The sequence below is a fragment of the Macrobrachium rosenbergii genome, chromosome 16 (genome assembly GCF_040412425.1).
Source record: "Macrobrachium rosenbergii isolate ZJJX-2024 chromosome 16, ASM4041242v1, whole genome shotgun sequence".
NCBI classification, from domain to species: domain Eukaryota; kingdom Metazoa; phylum Arthropoda; class Malacostraca; order Decapoda; family Palaemonidae; genus Macrobrachium; species Macrobrachium rosenbergii.
In genome coordinates this window covers 62,010,714-62,030,832 of record NC_089756.1, presented here as the reverse complement: position 1 = coordinate 62,030,832, position 20,119 = coordinate 62,010,714, and the positions used below count along the sequence as shown (strand labels likewise).

Here is a 20,119-nt window from a genome sequence, read left to right as displayed (position 1 = left end):
GTTTCATTAACAAAAGTCAAGAAATAATTCAGCAAGAGGAAAAACAGGCCGCCAAAATACTCAAGTTCATCTTAGGCTTACCGTGAGAGTTATCTTGAATTGAGACACGTGGCTGGAGCCAAGGTGGTGGCTCAGGGTCCAATATGGCCACCGTCTCGGGTAGGCTCCTCCCAATTCTTGCAGCTGCTCTCCCTTTCTCTGCTACCTAGAAAGAAAGCATTCCAGCAGCAGAAGGGAGGATACAGGGGAATACAGTGAGGGCATTATGCTATATGGGCAGCCATTTGCACTACGTTTGCATGGGGGTGGCCATCTTATGAGCAAGGGTTATGCCTTGCTTGTTAAATATGCCCCACCCCCCATTTTAGTAGACATTTCGTCCTTTACAGGATGGAAGGTCTGCAAGAACAGGATTAACCTGAGCAAATGTAAATTACTCTAAATTAAGGGGTGGTTTTGGCTGGCTGGACAACTAAGCACATTCTCTTGCACGGTTCTGGACACTTCCACCTGGTCCAGTTTCCCAAGAAAGAAGAGTTTGTGGCAGGATTTGTGTTGGTAGCTCTGACTGGGGCTGAAGGTGTGTGGCCACTTAAGTTTTTGCCTACCAACTTAACAAGATAGAGGGACCAATTCCATATCAACTGAATACCAGTGGATTATGCCTAATCTAAGCAGGGCATTCAATTATGCCATACCCTACTTCAAGTATGTAGTTTATTAAATTGCCAAATATTGTAAACAACTTTTTAAAAATTTGTTAATTAATCTCGTTTTCGACAAATTAGTAATTGTGTTCAGCATTGTTTGTGCTCTCTGTCTCTCTCTGTATATATATATACATATATATATATATATACATATATATATATATATATATATATATATATATATATATATATATATATATATATATATATATATATATATATATATATATTGGTTACTGCCAGCCACGTGTTAGGAATAGGCAGTTTAATGGAGCAAGGGACAGGACATCAATCCTATGGCAGTGCCTGAGCAATTTAAAGATCAAGTGTCTCTCCAAGGCCCTTTATAACTTTCGGGAATTACATTTTTCTCCTCCTAGGTGGTGTTGGGATCATTCTGCCCACATGGCAATGTGGGTCCGCGTGGCTCAAGCTTCAAGGTGGTGGAGGTCACACGTTCAATTCACCAGCTGACCTGCCTCAGGTGACCATTAGCTCCAATCGGGTCCACACCTGGAATTTAAGGATTTTCAGTAGCACTTGGACAGGAACGAGATTAAAGTGGTTTCCCCCCAAAAGGCAGTGGTGAGAGAGAGAGGTTTTATAGAGGAGAATCTGCCTACAGTGAATCATACTAAATTAAATGAATTAGTTGCTTACTGTAGTCCTTATTTCACTTGACTCATTGAATGGCATTTACTCCCTTAGTGAGGTTGAAATGACTAAAATTATGTTATCGTAACAGGCAATAATTTCTCTCTTTACAACCTTTTTGGGTACATTATTCTACAATATAATATTTCTGCTAAATATCAGAGTCATTTATAAACAAAAGAAATCACCTATGACTTTTACTCTATTTTGCAGAATTAATTTACGCTGCTGGCAACAGTAATAATTTTACTTTCTAAGAATTGAAAATAAGCAGCATTTAACAAAAAAAAAAGGCTAGATTATTATTTAATACGTAATAAAATTGAAACTAACATCGAGAGGTTAATATTGTAATACTTTGAATACTCCATGACTTATTAGTAAAAGACTTTTAGTCACAAGGTCATGCAGTTAATATACCTTGAGGAGGCAGTACAACGAAAGTATTCGTGGGCTTGAGAGCAACAGCTCAGTGCCATTTGGAGCATTATAACATTTGTGCCAGGAGGCACATATTATAAGTACATATGATGTATCAGTACGTAGTAGTGGCTATGGAAGCCAGGGGTTATACATTACTAAGAAAAGAACAATAATAAAGGAGAGTATCTCACTTTGGGAGTCACTGAATAGGCAGACTGACACCACAGGACTTACCCTAAAAGTGCTCTGTGGCACTCATCTTTGTAAGTGAGATATAACATTGTGTGTAAATAACACAGTTTGAGTCTGGGACTCGAGAGTCATCACAAAAGAATAACAAAAGAATAGGTGACAGATACAAAGTTATTGATAATTTGTTGTAAACAGGTGATGATGAATTATGCCAAAATTATATTTCTTAGCCTATGGAAATGGCCCAAAAGGCCTCAAAGGGAAGTCATAGGACCTACAAAATTGGGGTATCTGTCAAATGCACTCTGCACTGGCAGAGTGGGAGACAAGGTAAAATATAAGCCTTTGTGAGGCGTAAAATAATATGATTAATTGAACAAAATAATGAAGGTAAAAATGTTAAAGGAAAAGAATAAATTACAAAATTGTAAGGAAAGTACATAGGTGAGGAAACCTGACACCCTCTTCTGGATAGAGGTGCCAAGGTCCTCGTAGGATAAAGGGGGTGGCACTGTGCCAGGTTGGCACTAGTGCCAAAGGAGCTCAGCAACTGTCTTTTGGTGGTCTGGAGCCATCTACACCCATGAGTTTCTTCCAGGGACCTGTTGTAGGTTAACGGTTTTCCTTTGTAGGGGAATTGGTCGAACCAAGCCTGAGGAGGACGACGGAGTGCCACCCAGTTTGGCTTCTTTGAGGGCCAGAGCTGGGGCATTTGTTACAAGCTCTACCCCAAGTGGGGCAATAACTTCTGCTATAATCTTTGCTTGGCACTGCCCCACTGGAGAGGGAGCAGGCCCTTTACTTTCTGTCCAAGAGCCAGGTGTGGCTCATTGGTGTATTGTCCCATTCAAGGACTTAGAAGGATTTTCTGGCTGAGTCTCAGCCTTGAAACGGCACTGTTCAGTGGGGTGCCCTATTCTTTTGCAATATCCACACACTGGTTTCTTTGGGGCTTGCCCATTTTTATGAGGTTGCTGACAGTTGGATGAGGCAGGCGAGGAGGGATATAATTTTCTTCCATGGGAACTAAGATGAGGATGATTGGTGTCCCAGGTGTCAGCCCAATGACAGCAATTGACCACCGTCTTCAGTACCTAATCACATTGATGAGTGGCGAGAGCTGGCAGGGCATAAAATAAGAAGTCCTCGAGCTGGAAGAGTTCGAGGATGTCCTCCAAACTAGTGGCTTTGAGAGATTCTAGCCATCGTTTTAACACCTGGGTCTTTTTGAAGATCTACTCAGACCAGGCTTGGCCTGATTCTTTGGGCATATTTCTCCACCTTTTCTTCCAACGGTCAGGTGTTATTTCAAAAGCTTTTGTAATGGCTTGGCAGACAAGGGTGAGATACCCTTGGTCCGCTGGTTGAAGGATATTGAATACCATGACACCTTTCCCTTCAAGGTGCTTTCCTAGGATCAGAGACACTTCCTTGGGAGAGGGCTTATAGGTTTCCAGGACCCTTCTGAAATGGTCGAGCCAAGCTTCAGGCTCAGCTTCATCCCATTTTCTTATTATGAAGGAACTGACACTGCTAAGGGTCAAATGTGGCGAGGGCGTTGGTGTGTTGCACACACCTTGGGCTGCCATTGCAAGCTGATGAGCTCTTTCTTTCTCCTTCTCTTCTCTTTCTTTCTCCTTCTCCTGGCTTTCTTTCTCCTTCTTCTGCCTTTCTGCCTCTTCTCGCTTCTCCCGAGCTATTCTCTCTTTCTCCTTCTCCTGCCTTTCTGGCTCTTCTCCTTTCTTCCAGGCTATTCTCTCTTTCTCCTTCTCCTGCCTTTCTGGCTCTTCTCCTTTCTTCCAGGCTATTCTCTCTTTCTCCTTCTCCTGCCTGTCTGCCTCCTTCTCCTGCATTTCTGCCTCTTCTCGTTTCTCCCGGGCTATTCTTTCTTTCTCCTTCTCCTGCCTTTCTGCCTCTCTTTCCGCCTTGGCATCGTCTATTCTCTCTTGGATCCATTCCTTCAGGGCTAGTCCTGACAGTCCCATGTCCTTTCCAGCAAACATGTATGAGTAGAACTTGAAATCCTCATTTTGCTGGGTTCTGGATGTCGTAGACATCTTGAGATAAGACTTAATCAATATGTCTGAAAAGACTCAAATTTCAGGGTGTCCGAAAAGACTCAGAGATTCTGCAAAGACTCAGAGTGCCCGAAAAGACTCAAGGTTGTTCGTGATGAACTAGTTTCAGTATGTCTAAAAGACTCAGTTGTTTGTGACGAACGAATTTTAATATGTCTGAATAAGACTTAGTTGTTTGTGATGAACGCATTTTAATATGTCTCGAAAGATGAAATTAAGGCGTTCCAGAAAACGATGGTTAGTGCGTGTTGAACGCGGCTAATTGTGTTCCTGAGAACTTAGGGTTTGTGCTAAATGAGTGATTTGGAGTCTCGTAACACTCAAGGTTGTTCTAATGAACTAATTCAGAATGTCTAAGAAGACTCAGGGTTGTTCTAATGAACTGGAATAAGCAGTCCCATATGGACTTCGATTGTGAAATACATGAATATAAAGTCCTGAAGCCGACTTGGATTTTAGCACGAGGTTTAACACAAGCCTTAAATAATGATTTGCAGAGAATTGTTGTAGCTGGCAGATGCGATTAAAATAACAGGCTTCCGTAGAATTGAATACCACTTAATACTCTTTTGAATTTTTACTTGCTCACATAAATAGTCACAATGCTTGAATGAATGCTTATGCTGGAGCCGCAACAAATATTATGCAATTGCTCTGAGCAAATAGGAAGCAGTTGCTTCTAAATATACACAATTAAATGCGTGAGTTATGCTGGAGGTGGCAGCTGCAGCAATTATTATGAAATCATATTGCTCTAGGCAAATAGGAAGCAGTAGCTTCTAAATATATGCAATTAAATACTTGAATGAATGATTATGCTGGTGGTGGCAGCAATTATTATGAAATAGTATTGCTCTCAGCAGTGAATGATTATGCTGTTGGTTCAGCAAGTATTATAAAATTGTATTGCTCTAGGCAACTAGGAAGCAGTAGCTTCTAAATAGACACAGTTAAATGCATGAATGAACAATTATACTGGCGTTTTCAGCCGAGGATAAATGCATAAAATGCGACGAGAAAAGAGTGTGCTTATTTCGACATCGCGATATTAAAATTCAGTAGAATATGATGAGTACAAAAAGAAAACTTAATTTACCATGCCGGGCAAATCACGTGCTGAAGGGAAAAGGAAAAAAATATATTTACGCATTTTAGACCTGATTTGGGCACGTGAGTGGCGTGTTTACATTAGCGATCCCATGGGTCAGAGGACAGTTCAGCACGTGCACATGAAGAGAAACAACTAACAAATACAACGCCGTCTCGGTTCAGCTGAACACCTGGCCGAGCGAAGCTTTTCGCAAATTTTAATGAGACGACTGAAAAATTTTGGAAGATTTTCCTTTCATCTGGGGGAATGAATAAATGAATGAGCGCCTTTTTTCTCGCGGTTTGTTGACTAGGAGAAACTGAATGGAATTTACCATGTGCGTTTCCTTTATAGAGGAATTTAAACAAATGCGAGTACTAACCTAGATTTTCAGCTCGGATGGCCTGCACAAACTTTTATGGTTTTGTGAGATTTATTCGATAAGGAAGAATAATATCTTTGGCTATGAATTCCTAACTACGAGAGAGAGAGAGAGAGAGAGAGAGAGAGAGAGAGAGAGAGAGAGAGAGAGAGAGAGAGAGAGAGAGAGAGAGAGAGATTAAAAAATCCTAATTCAAGCGATATGAAAATTGCTGGATAGGTCAGACTGCATGGGCTGTAATGTGTGCCTTACTAGGATTTTCGAATGAAAAATTGTCCAAATCACATGGGGAAGGAAATACCCATACTGTTCCTCGTGATTTCACTTTTTCTAGTTAGCCTACCATGAAAGTCATGGAAGTCGTCATGTGTTAGCCATCAAAACTTGTGTAAAGGCTTATAACTCTCTCTTCTCCATAACTGGGAAGCATGCATGTGTTCAAACAATTCCTAACTCTATTTCAGTCATGATTTTGTTCGTGCCTGACAAAAAATAAAAATAATAACACGATACTTACTGTGGAAATGGATCACTTGCGCGCATATAGGGTAATTTACGTTAATAAGAAGGTTTGTTCTCGTCTCGCATTCAGCATAGCTTGGCTTAATCGCTGATAACTGCAAGTTGCAAAGGGGGCAAGGACTCAATCTGTACATTGCAGATTGTGAGATCTAAGACAAATAAGGTCGCCAGTGTTACAGTTTTAAAACTGGGGTCTTGCTAGATCAATGGGGTATACTAGGATGTTAGACAACTTACCTTAATTACCCCAAAAATCTGGACTCTGGCCTTGTGGTCAGCAAAAATTATAACAACAAAATACGGCTGAAGGTCTACTTCAAGAGGGAAGTAATTATATAACTCTGGGGTTTAACTTAATTAATTATACTTACAGAAGAAAACATATCAGAAGAATGGTAGCGTAATTCTGGCGTAATAAGATGAAGAGCAAATGACTGGGAATTTGCTGGAGGAAACACAATGGGATGCCCACTTCAAAGGGTGTTGAAAACAAGGTAGTGGGGACCACTATGCACACAAGATGATGCACAGATCCACAGCTGACGAACCTCCTAATCTGTAATCGAAACACTTTTGGTTACTCAACCGAAACTAGTACTGTAATGAAGGAATCGAAGAATTGCATAGAAGATGCCTAGACTGAACTTGATTCCAATGATTCGAACATCATACGATTACGTTATACTTCTCATCAATTCTTTGCAATTTAAACAGCACAAAATATAAAAAGCAATACAAGTCTCACTGTAGGTATATCGCACTATGAAAAGAGAAGCAGAAAATAGTTAAAGGCAAATAGGGAACATGACTAACAGAAACCCTCAAATCCTGGTACTTTACCTTATTTAGGAGCTGCTTCTTATAGGGGCCAGCGAGAGGGAGGGCAAGTGAATACTTCCACATTAAAGGTTACTTTGGTTACTGCCAGCCACGTGTTAGGAATAGGCAATTCAACGGAGCAAGGGACAAGACATCCGTCCTATGGCAGCGCCTGAGCAATTTTCAGACCGAGCGTCTCTCTCTAAGACCCTTTATAACTTTCGGGAATTACGTTTATTCTCCTCCTAGGTACCGTTGGGATCATTCTGCCCACATGGTTCAAGTTTCAAGGTGGCGGAGCTCACATGTTCAATTCGCCAGCTGACCTGCCTCAGGTGACGATTAGCTCCGATCAGGTCCGCACCTGGACTTTAAGGATTTTTGGCAGCACTTGGACAAGAAAGAGATTAAAGTGGTTTCCCAAAAGGCAGTGGTGAGAGAGAGGTTTTATAGAGGCGAATCTGCCTACAGCGAATCATACTGAATTAAATGAATTAGTTGCTTAGACCTTATTTCATTTGACTCATATATATATATATATATATATATATATATATATATATATATATATATATACACACACACATACATACATATATATATATATATATATATATATATATATATATATATATATATATATATATATATATATATATAACATTTTAGGGCCCTCTTTTCACACAGCTGCACATCCGAACAGAATTCTTTGTGCATGTGTATGATATCTAATGAAGTAACTTGTCAGGCGCAAGTGGTAAAGTCGTGGTGACAGGAACGAAGCCATCGGTTTCTCTTTTCTATCCCTACTGCTCGGGGGGTAATGGATTGTTATGCCAGAGTTGAACCTGGTGATTATTCCCGAAGAAAATGTTGTTTTAAAGCTGCTGCTGTTGTGGGAAGTCTTTCAAGTCTTACTTGCTTTTTACAGAGTACAGTTGCTCTCCTAAAGCACTTAAATCGAAATGAATTCAGATCTAATTCTTCTTCAGTACCTCCATATAGGGCAGTGAGTAGCTTTTCTCCTGTCTCAGTCACTTATTTCTGTGTTGATGACCTACTATTAAATACAGCTGCATGTTTTCTTAATTCTTCGCTCTTCTGTAAAAGTCTGAGCAGTTTATGCTTTCCTTGTCCGAAGAAGATGAAACTGTCACAGCCACTTGCAGCATGAAGGAAAAGGATGTAATCTTTTAGTGAACCAAGGGAAGCTTGTAGATCAGAGGAAGTGCAATGTCTTGCAGGCACTTTTCCGCAACCAGGTTTCAGGAAAATTATATTTCTGTTTTCTGTTGTCAATGCAGTCATAAGTACAAGAAGGTCAACATCATCTCCAACAACAGCAATGTTGCTAGTAGAACTTAAACTCTCATGTACAACTGTCTGTATAATCTGCATCGTCAGTTGTTTGTTTCACTGAGATACCATTTTCATTTAGTTTTCTTGCCAAACGGCTGATAAATCTTGATTTGTTTTGCTCATTTGATAGGAATTTTTCTTGACTAACAACAACTTTGGTGATAATCAAAGAGAAATTTTATTATGTTATTATTATTATTTTTTTTTTTTTGGAGATGTTGACCTGTGCAACGTTAGAGGATGAAAGGGATGGATACTAGAGAATTAGAAGTGTCTTTAAAAGGCACATAAGGATCGTTAATTAGTTATTTAGGAATACTTGCATCGGATGAAGTAGGAGGATTAACATTACCGTTAAGTAGAAATAAGCCCTTAGTCTTTATATCTAAAACTTTAGAGTCATCTTTGGATATTAATAATATAGGACATTGGTTACGTTTTTACGTGGAAAGGTTCCCAGGAAATTTTATTATCTTCTTTGACGGTTATGCTATTAATCCCGAATTTTACTCGCGAAGATTTTCCAGATTTTTACGTAATAATTCCAAATTTACCATTTATGAGATTAAAGGACAGATACAACAAGATCTATCATTCTTTTTTGTACACTGCGTGAGTCACCATGGAATAAAGAACGTTCTTTCGAGAATGGAGTTTTTTTCATGTAACATTTGCATGGGAATGATAGCTGGGTAACAAGATATTATTTCAAATATTTCAAAAAGCTGAAATGTTCAGATTGGAGGTCGAGTGGTAAAAGAGCTATATCTTATAAAAAAATGTTTAAAGTTGCTGAGTGAGTGCGGGAAGGTGAAGTGATATCATGTCACGAATAGTAATTTTTTAAGAGATGTCAAAGGATAACCATGAAATACTCTGCCTCTTCTTCACTATCGGTCAACTTAACTGACGTCTCTCGCACGAAAGGTTGTGAGAGTGTGCGAAAGAAAGGGCAGGTAGACAAGAACTGCTAGTTTATTGATGTTGTTTTTCAGATTTAGCTGGCCTTGTGCCAGCACGGGCTATTGCTCCTAGAGCAGCCCGTAACAGTTTATTGATGTTGTTTTAGATTTAGCTGGCCTTGTGCCAGCACGGGCTCTTGCTCCTAGAGCAGCCCGTAACAGTTTATTGATGTTGTTGTTTTAGATTTAGCTGGCCTTGTGCCAGCACGGGCTCTTGCTCCTAGAGCTGCCCGTTGATGATGAGTCTGTGAGATGGGTGGTTAATGAAAACTTTATTATGATACATGAAAGTGATTTTGGTGGGGGTGAATTTTGAAATGAAAACATTTAACAGGCAAGGTTGCAACCTCTTTGAACCCTAAGGTACCCATCAGATGAGGATAGTTTATTGAGGAAACGGCCAGCTTATAAAGCGGCGTGCGGACGTCGGCGCATACGCAGACGTCAGTACAAAATATACAAGTGACCCGAGGTCAAAACTATTTCTCTACACAAAACAGGACAGGTACATATAGATAACGTGATGATTAACAATAGTAGATTAGACACAAAAAATACTCAAACATATACACTATGTCTAAGGGCAAAATGAATAGGTAATAAATGTACAATTACATAATGATAATAAGGCTGAGTACCGCGACCTAGGGTCAGCTGTGAAGGCACCGTAGAAAACGGGAGGTTCTTCATAGAAAACCCGTTGAAGTGGGACTTTACAAGGTAAATCCTCGTCATTCGTACCACTGTTGATTAAGTGCATGGAACACTGCTATTCCAAGTTATCATGACCCTATTCGAAATATTTTTTTTTAAATAATTTGCAACCTCGTTTAAAGCAGCAGTGAACATGGGTAAAGAGAACAGGATCTAAAGCAGGATCCAAAAGTTTTGGAAGAAGGTCCTGAAGAGAAACTAGAAAAAAAAATTAACTGACAGAACAAAATATAGGTATCAGAAATTCTTTTAATAAAAGTTGTTTCGAGGGTCAGGGTCAGAGAGGGAGGAGGTGAGGAAGGGGATGGAAAGGAGAGGGAAGGTTAAAGGAGGGGAGGGGGAAAGGGGGAGAGGGAAGATGGTGGATATCTTATCCCTTCGTCAGATATTTTAGAAGGTGTGTGTATGCGTGTTGGAGGGTGAGAGGATTTGGTCATGACGGGTTGGGATATGCTGACAGGGTGGGTCAGGTTAGGTTTGAGGGGGGGATATTTATTTATATACATATATAGGGGTTGGGTTAGAGGGGGCAAGGGGTTAGGTTAGGTTGAGTTAAGTTACGACAGGTTGGGACATGCTGAGGCAAGGTGGATTAGTTTGGGCTGGAAGGGAGGGGTTGGGGTTAACCAGATGTAAAAATCAGGGATATGACGATTTTCTCCCTTACTTATCTCACATAATTTAAGATGATTATTTGCATTTTTCCTTTTAAGCTTTTTATACTGCAGTATAGCAGCAGAAGAAAAAAAAATTTATACTGTATTCATAATGATATTTTAACTATTAACACACAAAGGTCTTCTCATAAGAAACCAATGAAAGAAGCTTACCACCTTCCTAATTTTTTTCCATTTTTACTTTGTGCAAAATGCTTAATTCATTAAGTTTCTAGTTATTAATGCCAGATTTTTCTTTCAACAGAATTCTTTTCGCCTAAGTGTGTTCCACCATACAGTTGACGTTTCTGAAGCTAGATCAGCAGTATTTTCAGAGCAGCATAGCTACTGGCCATTGCCCCTACATGAGACATCGTTGGTAACAGATATAGCAGTGATTCCTAGTGGCACAGAAGATCCTCTTGACGACTGTGTGTTTGTTTCAACAGTTGCACCTGCAGCAGTTTATTCTTTTGTTCCTCGTGGAGGAAAACAGCCATTAAAAGAAATACTTTTGAGAGATGCATTGCCTCAGGCTCGTTCATTTTACCAGCCAAAGCTACGAATGGCACCCTTGTCTAGTGATCATTTGCTAGTCCATGAAGAGGATACCAACAGTCTCCTCATGGTTGAAATAAATACTGGACTTGTGCATGTAATTCAGTTAAGTAGCTCTTTCTTCGACACTGCTGCTGAAATAATAATAAGAAAGCTTGGAACAGGTGGAGAAAACCAAACATTTTTTAGAATGTGTAAAGACAGGGCTGAGGATGGACAAGTTGTCCTTTGGGAAGTTGGTGGTGGACGTATGGTATTCTTGGATTTCACGGATAACAGCAATTGTTCTATATCTGTGCCTCTGAAACTATCATCACTCCATTACGTAAACTCAGGAAATCAGTGGCTTGCTGTAGATCAAGCTGGAGAAAAATGGTTACTGAGAGGTGATAGTCAAACATGTCCTCAAGTACTTCATCCCATCTCTCAAGTTTCAAAAGAAAATAGCTGTGACCTAACAGCTATTTTGAGAGTTACGAAAAGCAATTTGACTGATTTTATTCTTTCTGGTGCTTTAGGCCAACAAATAAGTGCACCAAGTCGCATGATTGCCCCTGGAGATTCTTTAGCTGCTGTTGCTGTAGGATTTCCTGAACTAGATGCCAGTCAGAATGAGGTTTATGTCTGGGAGAGAGAATTAAAATCTGTAGCTTGTACAGACACTTCTGATCCAAATGGTGTCATTGTTTTACTGAGTGATGCTGGGCAAATAATTAGAGCTACTGATAAAGCACCACGTGGAGCATTTGAAAGTGGCTCTCCTCCAAGCACAGCTGGATCATACTTGGAAGTAACAGACTTGATTAATCACAGCATCAGTTACATCCCTGTTCCTCGGGCATCACATTCCTCTCCATACTGGTCTTGGTCCATGGCAAAACGAGCAGCCCCACTTCTTATCTCTGCAATAAGTGGTCAAGGAGTTGTCTCTGTGGATTCAGCTGGGGTTGTTCGTGTGTGGCAAACAGGTAGCTTAGGGCTAGAACGAGCTCTTACTGAGTGGAGAAAGATGATTGGTGAAAACACAGAGCATTTACGGTTGGATGTGGAACGTGCTAGTGGGCTAGATATTTCATCCCCAAAACATGGAAAAGAGGACCCCACAGGTGCTCCTCATGTAGGTGGAAATACCTGGGCTGGAGGTACAGGTGGGCGTGATACAGCTGGTTTAGGAGGTAAAGGTGGGCCCTACAGATTAGACATGGGTCATGATGTGTACCAAGTTCCTCAGGCTGAAAAAGATGCTGTTCCTGATGAAGTTAAAATGGCTGCTTATAAAATGGCCCAAAAAGCTTTTAAGGAACGTCTACGTGAAATACAAATGAGTGAATATGATGCCTCATTGTACGAGAAGTTATCAGGAGCTGTGAAACCACAAGTACGTGCCCTCAGAGGAATCATTAATTCCCTTCAGGCAAAAGGAAAAGAAAGACAGTGGACACGACATCGTACTTCTGGTGAACTTGATGACACTAAACTGATAGAGGGCTTAGCAGGAGAGCGCAATATATATCGTCAGAGAAGAGAAGAGGAACCAGAAGTTGGTGCACCACAAACTCGCCCAAAAAGGCTTAGATTACTTGTTGATCTCTCTGGTTCTATGTATAGATTTAATGGGCATGATGGGCGCCTTGAGCGGGAACTGGAAGCTACCTTAATGGTAATGGAAGCCTTTGAAGGATTTGAGACCAAATTCCTTTATGATATTTATGGTCATTCAGGTGAAGATGAAGCAGTGCCATTGGTCGAATGCAGAAAAATTCCTAGCAATAATAAAGAACGATTGAATGTCTTGAAAGTTATGCAGGCTCACACACAGTTCTGCTTGAGTGGTGATCACACTTTACCAGCTGCAAGAGAAGCAGTCAAACAACTTGCGCAAGAAGAATCTGATGAGAACTTTGTTATTTTACTCTCAGATGCAAATTTGGATAGATATGGCATCCGACCAAGTGAGCTAGCTAAAGCTTTGACTTCAGAAGCTTCTGTCAACACTTATGCTATTTTCATTGGTTCCCTTGGTGATCAAGCAATTTCTCTTACTAGAGCCTTACCTGCTGGTCGATCCTTTGTCTGTCTTGACCTCAAGAAAATACCGCAGATCCTTCAACAGATATTTACTTCTGCAGTGCTTAAATAAAGTGTATAATTAGAGCAATATGAATATTTCATTTATATAAATACTGTACTGTAGATGTCTAAATCAAAATAATTGGTTTTGTTATAATAATAATTGTAAACTTTCTTTATTTAAAGGAACAATTATCACAGCTTCTCCTAAGAAATCTTACATTTGCAGGCTGTTTATGAATAAATGTGAAGTTAATGTAACTGGCCATTAAATGTCAGTGTGAATTCAGCGTTCAGGCAGATTTGAACTCACATCCAAGATACTTTTGGTACAGGCACACAGCATTACCAACCATACTATGATGTAAAAAATTTCTTCCATTCAGAATATGGTGCCACATGTATTAATCCAGTGTCGCCTAGTGGCAGACTCATGCTGTCACTTACTTCCAAATTGAAGGAAAGTTTTATACCAATGTGGCATGGTTAGTCATGTGCTTATTTGTAACTCAAAATCATCTTGGATACAAGTTGAAATTCACTTGATGGCTGAAAATGATTCTCTGATGTAATTATTAGACCATTAATGTTCATTTGAATTATATCATCACTTTCTGTGTTCTGTAATGATATGTACCATGATGAAAATTAAATTGTTTTCTTTTAATTTTATTTTTATCGCCCTCCTTACTAAATATATTCAGGTACGGTACAGGTTCAATATTCAAACAATTTCTAGTTTGATAAATCCACTGATATGACTGTTAGGTCAAAAAGCCCCATTCTGTAATCAAGGTGCCGTTTCACCAGTCTTCCATGAGCTGCTATATTAAAAAATATTCCTAAAAATATCTCAGATTCCTAGAATTTTGCAATGCTAAATGTAGTAGTGCAATGTATTTTTATTATGTAGTAAAGTTGGTATACAGCATTATGTATTTCTATTTTGTAATAGATAGTTTACAGCATAAGTTTTTCTTTGTTCTGACCTTGATAATCAAAATACAAAAGACATAAATTCTCTAACTTGTTCTAAACTTTTATCAAAACATATATGCTGTAATAGATTAATAGTTAGCCTACTTAATTTTGATAATTAATTGATTTATGGATACTAAGACTGGTGTTACGTCTAGGTTATTGATGCCATAATAAAATTAAATAGGAAACTTAAAAAATAAATTAATATAAAAGGAGTTTCATATAAGTAATATCTGTGTATATATATGGTATATATATATATGTATGTAAGTCACTCAAAAATGTTTTGCAACGTTCCAGAAGTTTTCGATCACCTAACAGTAAATTGTTCTTTTGATATTTACAAGGAAATGAAATTTTCTTATTCGACTTTGGTTATTAATCATACGGTTAACAATATAAAAAAGAATGGCGAGTGAAAAATTCATATTACGAAAAATGACGAAACATTTTGAAAAAATTCACTTCAGATGATTGGGCAAAAGAGTCAAAGAAGAAACTATATTTCGAATCCAGATAAAAGCTTATTGACTAATAAAGTAATATTGAATAATCACCAATGAAATTGGATATAAATAAGGAAAGAAAGAATTCACCCATTATTGTTGTCAAAAACAAAAAAGAAAAAATCTCATAACGTCGTATGTTATCGTGTGGCTCCACATTCGGGCAGGAAAGTTAAACTAAACTGTCTCGTCACTTGCACCGATAAGATGGGCAACAGACTCAGCCACACCACAATCATTAGCTTCCATAAGACTAATGTCTCTATTGTAGATTTTGCTTGGCAGCTTAGCGAAAATGAAACAATCATGTATAGAGGGATACAACAACAGAGAGAACGAGGAAATGTGATAAATTCATTGTAAAAAGTGGAGGACGACCCCGTTGTTGCACTACTGTTAAGGATCATCATTGGATGATCACTGAAGGAGCTCCGCCTAACTCCCCTGACAACCGGTGTTGCTATAAAGAGAGAACATTACGCTTTCCCTTCAAGTTGCTGCTCAAACCATCCGTAACAGGCTACATGAGACCAAGATATTATTTCATCATACACCTGCCAAGAAACACTTCATATCAGCGAAACGCAAAGAATAGAGGTTAGGGTTTGCGTTATAATATAATCCAGTGGCCGATGATTTCTGTAAGTCATCTTTTGTGATGAGGAGGAGACATTCTCCACTGATGGGCATGGTAGTCTTCTTCACTGCTGGCATTTAGCATTAACTAAATTGATGTTGAACTTCTTGCTAATTTTAATTCTTTAGAAACTTAGATAATAAGAAATACAAAAATAGGTATTACATATTCAGTTAACTTCATAAGAGGCATCAAAATGATAGGCCTGTGAGAGAGGTGTGAAATAATGAGCAAGAAGACAACTACTGCTGGTTTATTGATGAAGCGACCCGCTTATAAAGCAGCATGCAGACGTCTGCGTATATGCAGAGACCACGAGTACAAAATTTACAAGTGACCTGAGGTGAAACTATTTCTCTACACAAAACAGGACAGGTACATATAGAAAACATGATGATTAACAATAGCTGGTTGGACATAAAAATACTCTGACACATATACGTGGTACAAGGGCAAATGAACAGGTAATAAATATACAATTCACAATAATGATAATAAGATTGTGTAAGTGCGACCTTAGGTCACCTGTGAAGGCACCACAAAAAACGGGATGTTCATCATAGAGAACCCATTGAGTGGGGACTTTACAGGCATAAGTAACAATGAAAGAAATGAGAAATTACACATGATAACGGCATTATATATATATATATATATATATATATATATATATATATATATATATATATATATATATATATATATATATCTCGGACCCACCACTAGTGTTCAGTTGTTTCATGCGCTTACAACAGATTGCCAAATAGCGCCAGATGTCGCTATTATAAGGTGTTGTCCGAAAAGTTTTCAAGTATGTTGCAAAACATTTGAGAGTGATTGTATGTGTGTGTAATATATATATATAGATATATATATATATATATATATATATATATATATATATATATATATATATATATATATATATATATATATATATACAAACACACACATTTATATATACACTTATTTATATATATATATATATATATATATATATATATATATATATATATATATATATATATATATTGGAACTAGTAAATGCAAAAGGGATTAAGATAATACCAATAAAACACAGACAGAGAGAACACAGTAAAAAGCAATAACGAATCCCAGACACTTGAGCTAAACTGACCGTACAAAATATATGGTCAGCACTTTTAGCGAATCCTTTGCTAGAGGTCAGAAGTTAATCAAAATAAAAACACCATGAGAGCCTTCCCGAAGCAGCTGGCCATGATTAACACGTCCAATATATATAAAGGGACTTTTGAACGAGAAGTCAGTGAAAGAGGAGGCACCGAAGGGAGACAGTGTTGAGGTGTGTGGAGTGACAGTAAGGGCCCAGAGTGATTTGTAAACTTATATAAAATTTTTTGAGTGCCCATAGACCAAGTAAGAATTATAAGTCCAAGTTTGCACACTTATAGAATTTGTAATGTGCCTTTTAAATTAACGACTTGGTTACTACTGCCCAATATAAGGTGGAAAGTTTATAGAAACTTTTGAGACACAAACTAAATTTATAAGGGGAAACAAGTTTCATTAAACCCAGGTTTAAAAACTCTTGTATTTCCAAGATAGCTGACATCTAAGCACGATAAGGTGAGTTCAAAAGAAAACACACTTCAAGCAACATGTTCCTACTAAGTAAAAGCCCACAGTACAACAGGTATAGCATTTCTAAGAATAAATCCCTACAATATATGTGTATATATATATATATATATATATATATATATATATATATATATATATATATAGAGAGAGAGAGAGAGAGAGAGAGAGAGAGAGAGAGAGAGAGAGAGAGAGAGAGAGAGAGAGAGAGAAGAGAGAGTATATACATATATAATTATATTTGAAGATATACTGTATATCATACACACACACACACACACCTACACACACACACACACACACACACACACACACACACACACACACACACATATATATATATATATATATATATATATATATATATATATATATATATATATATATATATATATATATATATATATATATATATATATATATATATATATATATATATTGTCATAAACTGGGTCCTTGGTGTAGGAGGGAATTGCAGAAATTTATTATTATAGACTGCCTTCGTACCAAGGGGGGTCCCAGTTTATGGATAAAAGGAAAAACTACTGAAAACTCACCTTAGAGTCTTCCTGGATTTATATAAATAATGAAGGTCGCCATTTGGAATTAGAATTCTTTTACAATTAAAAAGGGGTTTATTTACAGAGAATGGGGCAAATATGCGAAACCATAAAAAGATGCAACAATTTACAGACACATAAATTACATACAATAGATCAATAATGCAGTAATTTGCAAATAAGCAGTGTAAATATGAGGGGTCACAGATACAACAATCCCCGTTATAACAAATGACTCTGTTAGGTTAAAATGCATCAATTCACAAACAGTAATACATTGGAAGGGGTGAACTCCAGGGTAATGGCAATTAGTTAATTAAGATGACTTCTGTGGGGGCAACGGATTCTTGCGATCAGGCTGCAACCAGGAATGGTTACAGAGTTGGATGGTAGTCATGCAATGGTTGGGCATAGATCTGGACTGGACAGGATAAGATGGCTCCTGTAAGAGAGGTCAGGAGTTAGTACAACCAAGGGGGAGAAAGGAAACCTCCCTTGCTATTAATTAAACAATAAATCTCTGCATGGGGGAGGAATCAAACACATATCACTTAAACTAATTTGCCCTTAATTTGCACGATGGAGGGGATATTTGAATACTTATCACTGAATCATATTAGGTTGATTTCAAAGCAAGTCATGGGGTGATTCACGGGCTGCTCGAAGTAGGGTGACTTAACAAAGGGACTGCTTTTTGTTCTAGGAAGAAAATTGAAGTTTGAAGGAATGGAAAAAATCAAGGAATTTCAGGGGGGAGGGAAAGGGCCGGCTTGTTGACTAATTGCGGATGAACGTACCTGGGTCGGTAAATGTGTGCGCTAGACATGTATGACACAGCTGGGTACCAGAGTTAGTTCTCGCCAGCGTAAAGGGAGTGCCGAGCGTGTTCCTCTAACTGGTGGTAATTGCGGAATGGAGTCCAGGAAAACTGAGTGTATCTTCCCCAGTTGTTTGCTTCAAAGTCTCAGCCTACGTCTTACTTGCAAAGAGTCATACAGCCAGCAAAGGAGTGAAGGAAAAAGTGATCTTAAGATTAAGTACTTAGAGGTTAAGTTCCTATCTCTCTCACAGCCTGGCTACGTCCCCATGCCCATAATGGCCTAGCTACTCCCACATCGCATGATAGGGGTGAAAGGGGGGTCACTATATTCCACCCCAGGTCAGCTAATGTGGGAGGCCATCCCTACATGAGTGAAAAACAGGCGCTAACCACTTTGCTCTAATTCAAAATACGCTTGGTCCTACCTCACCCACCATGTTTTCATCTAATTCAAATAGATCACTAGACAAGATTTCCCGTGGATGAGAAAGTAACTCATGTGAAAGCATAGGTTCCTTCTTATTTCTCATGGAGTTTTGTAATCATACAACACAGTCTTGAACATATTTCTCAATATCAGTCATCATGTTAGACCAGTAAATACAATCCTTAGCTCTAAGCTGAGATTTTGTTACACCTAAATGACCAGCGTGAACACGATCCAAGTATTCCTTTCTGAAATTTTCAGGGATAACTAATCTGTGTCCATTATATAATAAACCATCTTCATCTGACTTTTATCTCTCAGTGACCAATAGGAACGAATAACTTTTGGAACAGACTTAGCTAGCTTCGTCTGGTCCTTGGCCTTTGGCCTTCATTGGACTTCGCTAGCCTAGGCCACCCAGGGGAGTTCGCCCTGAATTTCGGCGGACGTTGCGACCGTTCCCCAGCCTTTGCTGGATGAACTTCGCTGTCAGCTGTCAGGGCTAGCCTGTCCCTTGTCCCAGCTGTCTTCGGACTTGCCTTTTGACCAGTTCCCCAGGTGAACGGCTCCGTGTTCGGCCTACGTGTCGGGCTGATTCTCCGTTCATGCTTCTCGCCCCCCCAGCGTGCTAGGATATGAGTGCATGTTGCCCCCTGTGTCTTAGCGGTCGTCCTCGTCGCCCTGTCGGTAGCGGCTGCTTTCTGGCTATGGTTCCTCATCCTTCTGTGGATCTCCTCCACCCTCAGATTTAGCCTAGCCTAGCAGCCGTCAGCCGAAAGGTTGGAAAATCGTTGTCGGCCTCCCAGCTCGGCCGCCTTGTCGCCATGTCGGCCACAGCCGTTTTCTAGTGTCGGTTCCTCATCCTGTCTGGATTTCCCTCCAACTAGGACAGAGCCTAGCCTAGTGGCTGTCAGCATACAAGGTCGGCCGCCTGTCGGTCGACGTTCGGCCGCCTGTCGGCCATGTCAGCTGCATCCGTTTTCTAGTGTCGGTTCCTCATCCTGCCTGGATTCCCCTCCAATTAGAATAGAACCTAGCCTAGTAGCTGTCGGCCGACGTTCAGCTCGGCCGCCTGTTGGCCGTAGCCTAGCTGGGTTGCCAATGTCCCTGCTTTCTGTCCACACCCCTAGCGGCCATCTTGGGACTTTTGACACCCTCTCTGTATCTGGGAGTAATGAGCCTTCCTGAAGGTTGGTTCTTCAGAATTCCCTTTAGTGGCCGCCCCCCCTTGAGGCTGTTCCCCTCTAGGCTGTGTCCTTCCCCAGTCAGTCTTTCATCTAGCCCTTTGCCTCTGTTGATTGGTCGGCCCGGGCACTCCCCCCACCTCTTTCTACTGACTGGGATGGATTTTGAGTTCCAATTTTCAGTTTCCCCCTCCC

General features: G+C 39.4%; 1 protein-coding gene across 3 annotated transcripts in view; it reads left to right on the top strand.

The window, feature by feature from the left end:
• Positions 1-13,856, top strand: part of LOC136847477 (von Willebrand factor A domain-containing protein 8-like) — a 608,720-nt gene extending 594,864 nt beyond the window's left edge. For all 3 annotated transcript variants that reach the window (XM_067119213.1, XM_067119214.1, XM_067119216.1), the window contains one exon: positions 10,827-13,856. In XM_067119213.1, coding sequence (XP_066975314.1) covers positions 10,827-13,259 — 2,433 coding nt within the window. In that variant the 3' untranslated portion in view covers positions 13,260-13,856. The remainder of the gene's footprint in view (positions 1-10,826) is intronic.
• The last annotated feature ends 6,263 nt before the right edge of the window (positions 13,857-20,119 follow it).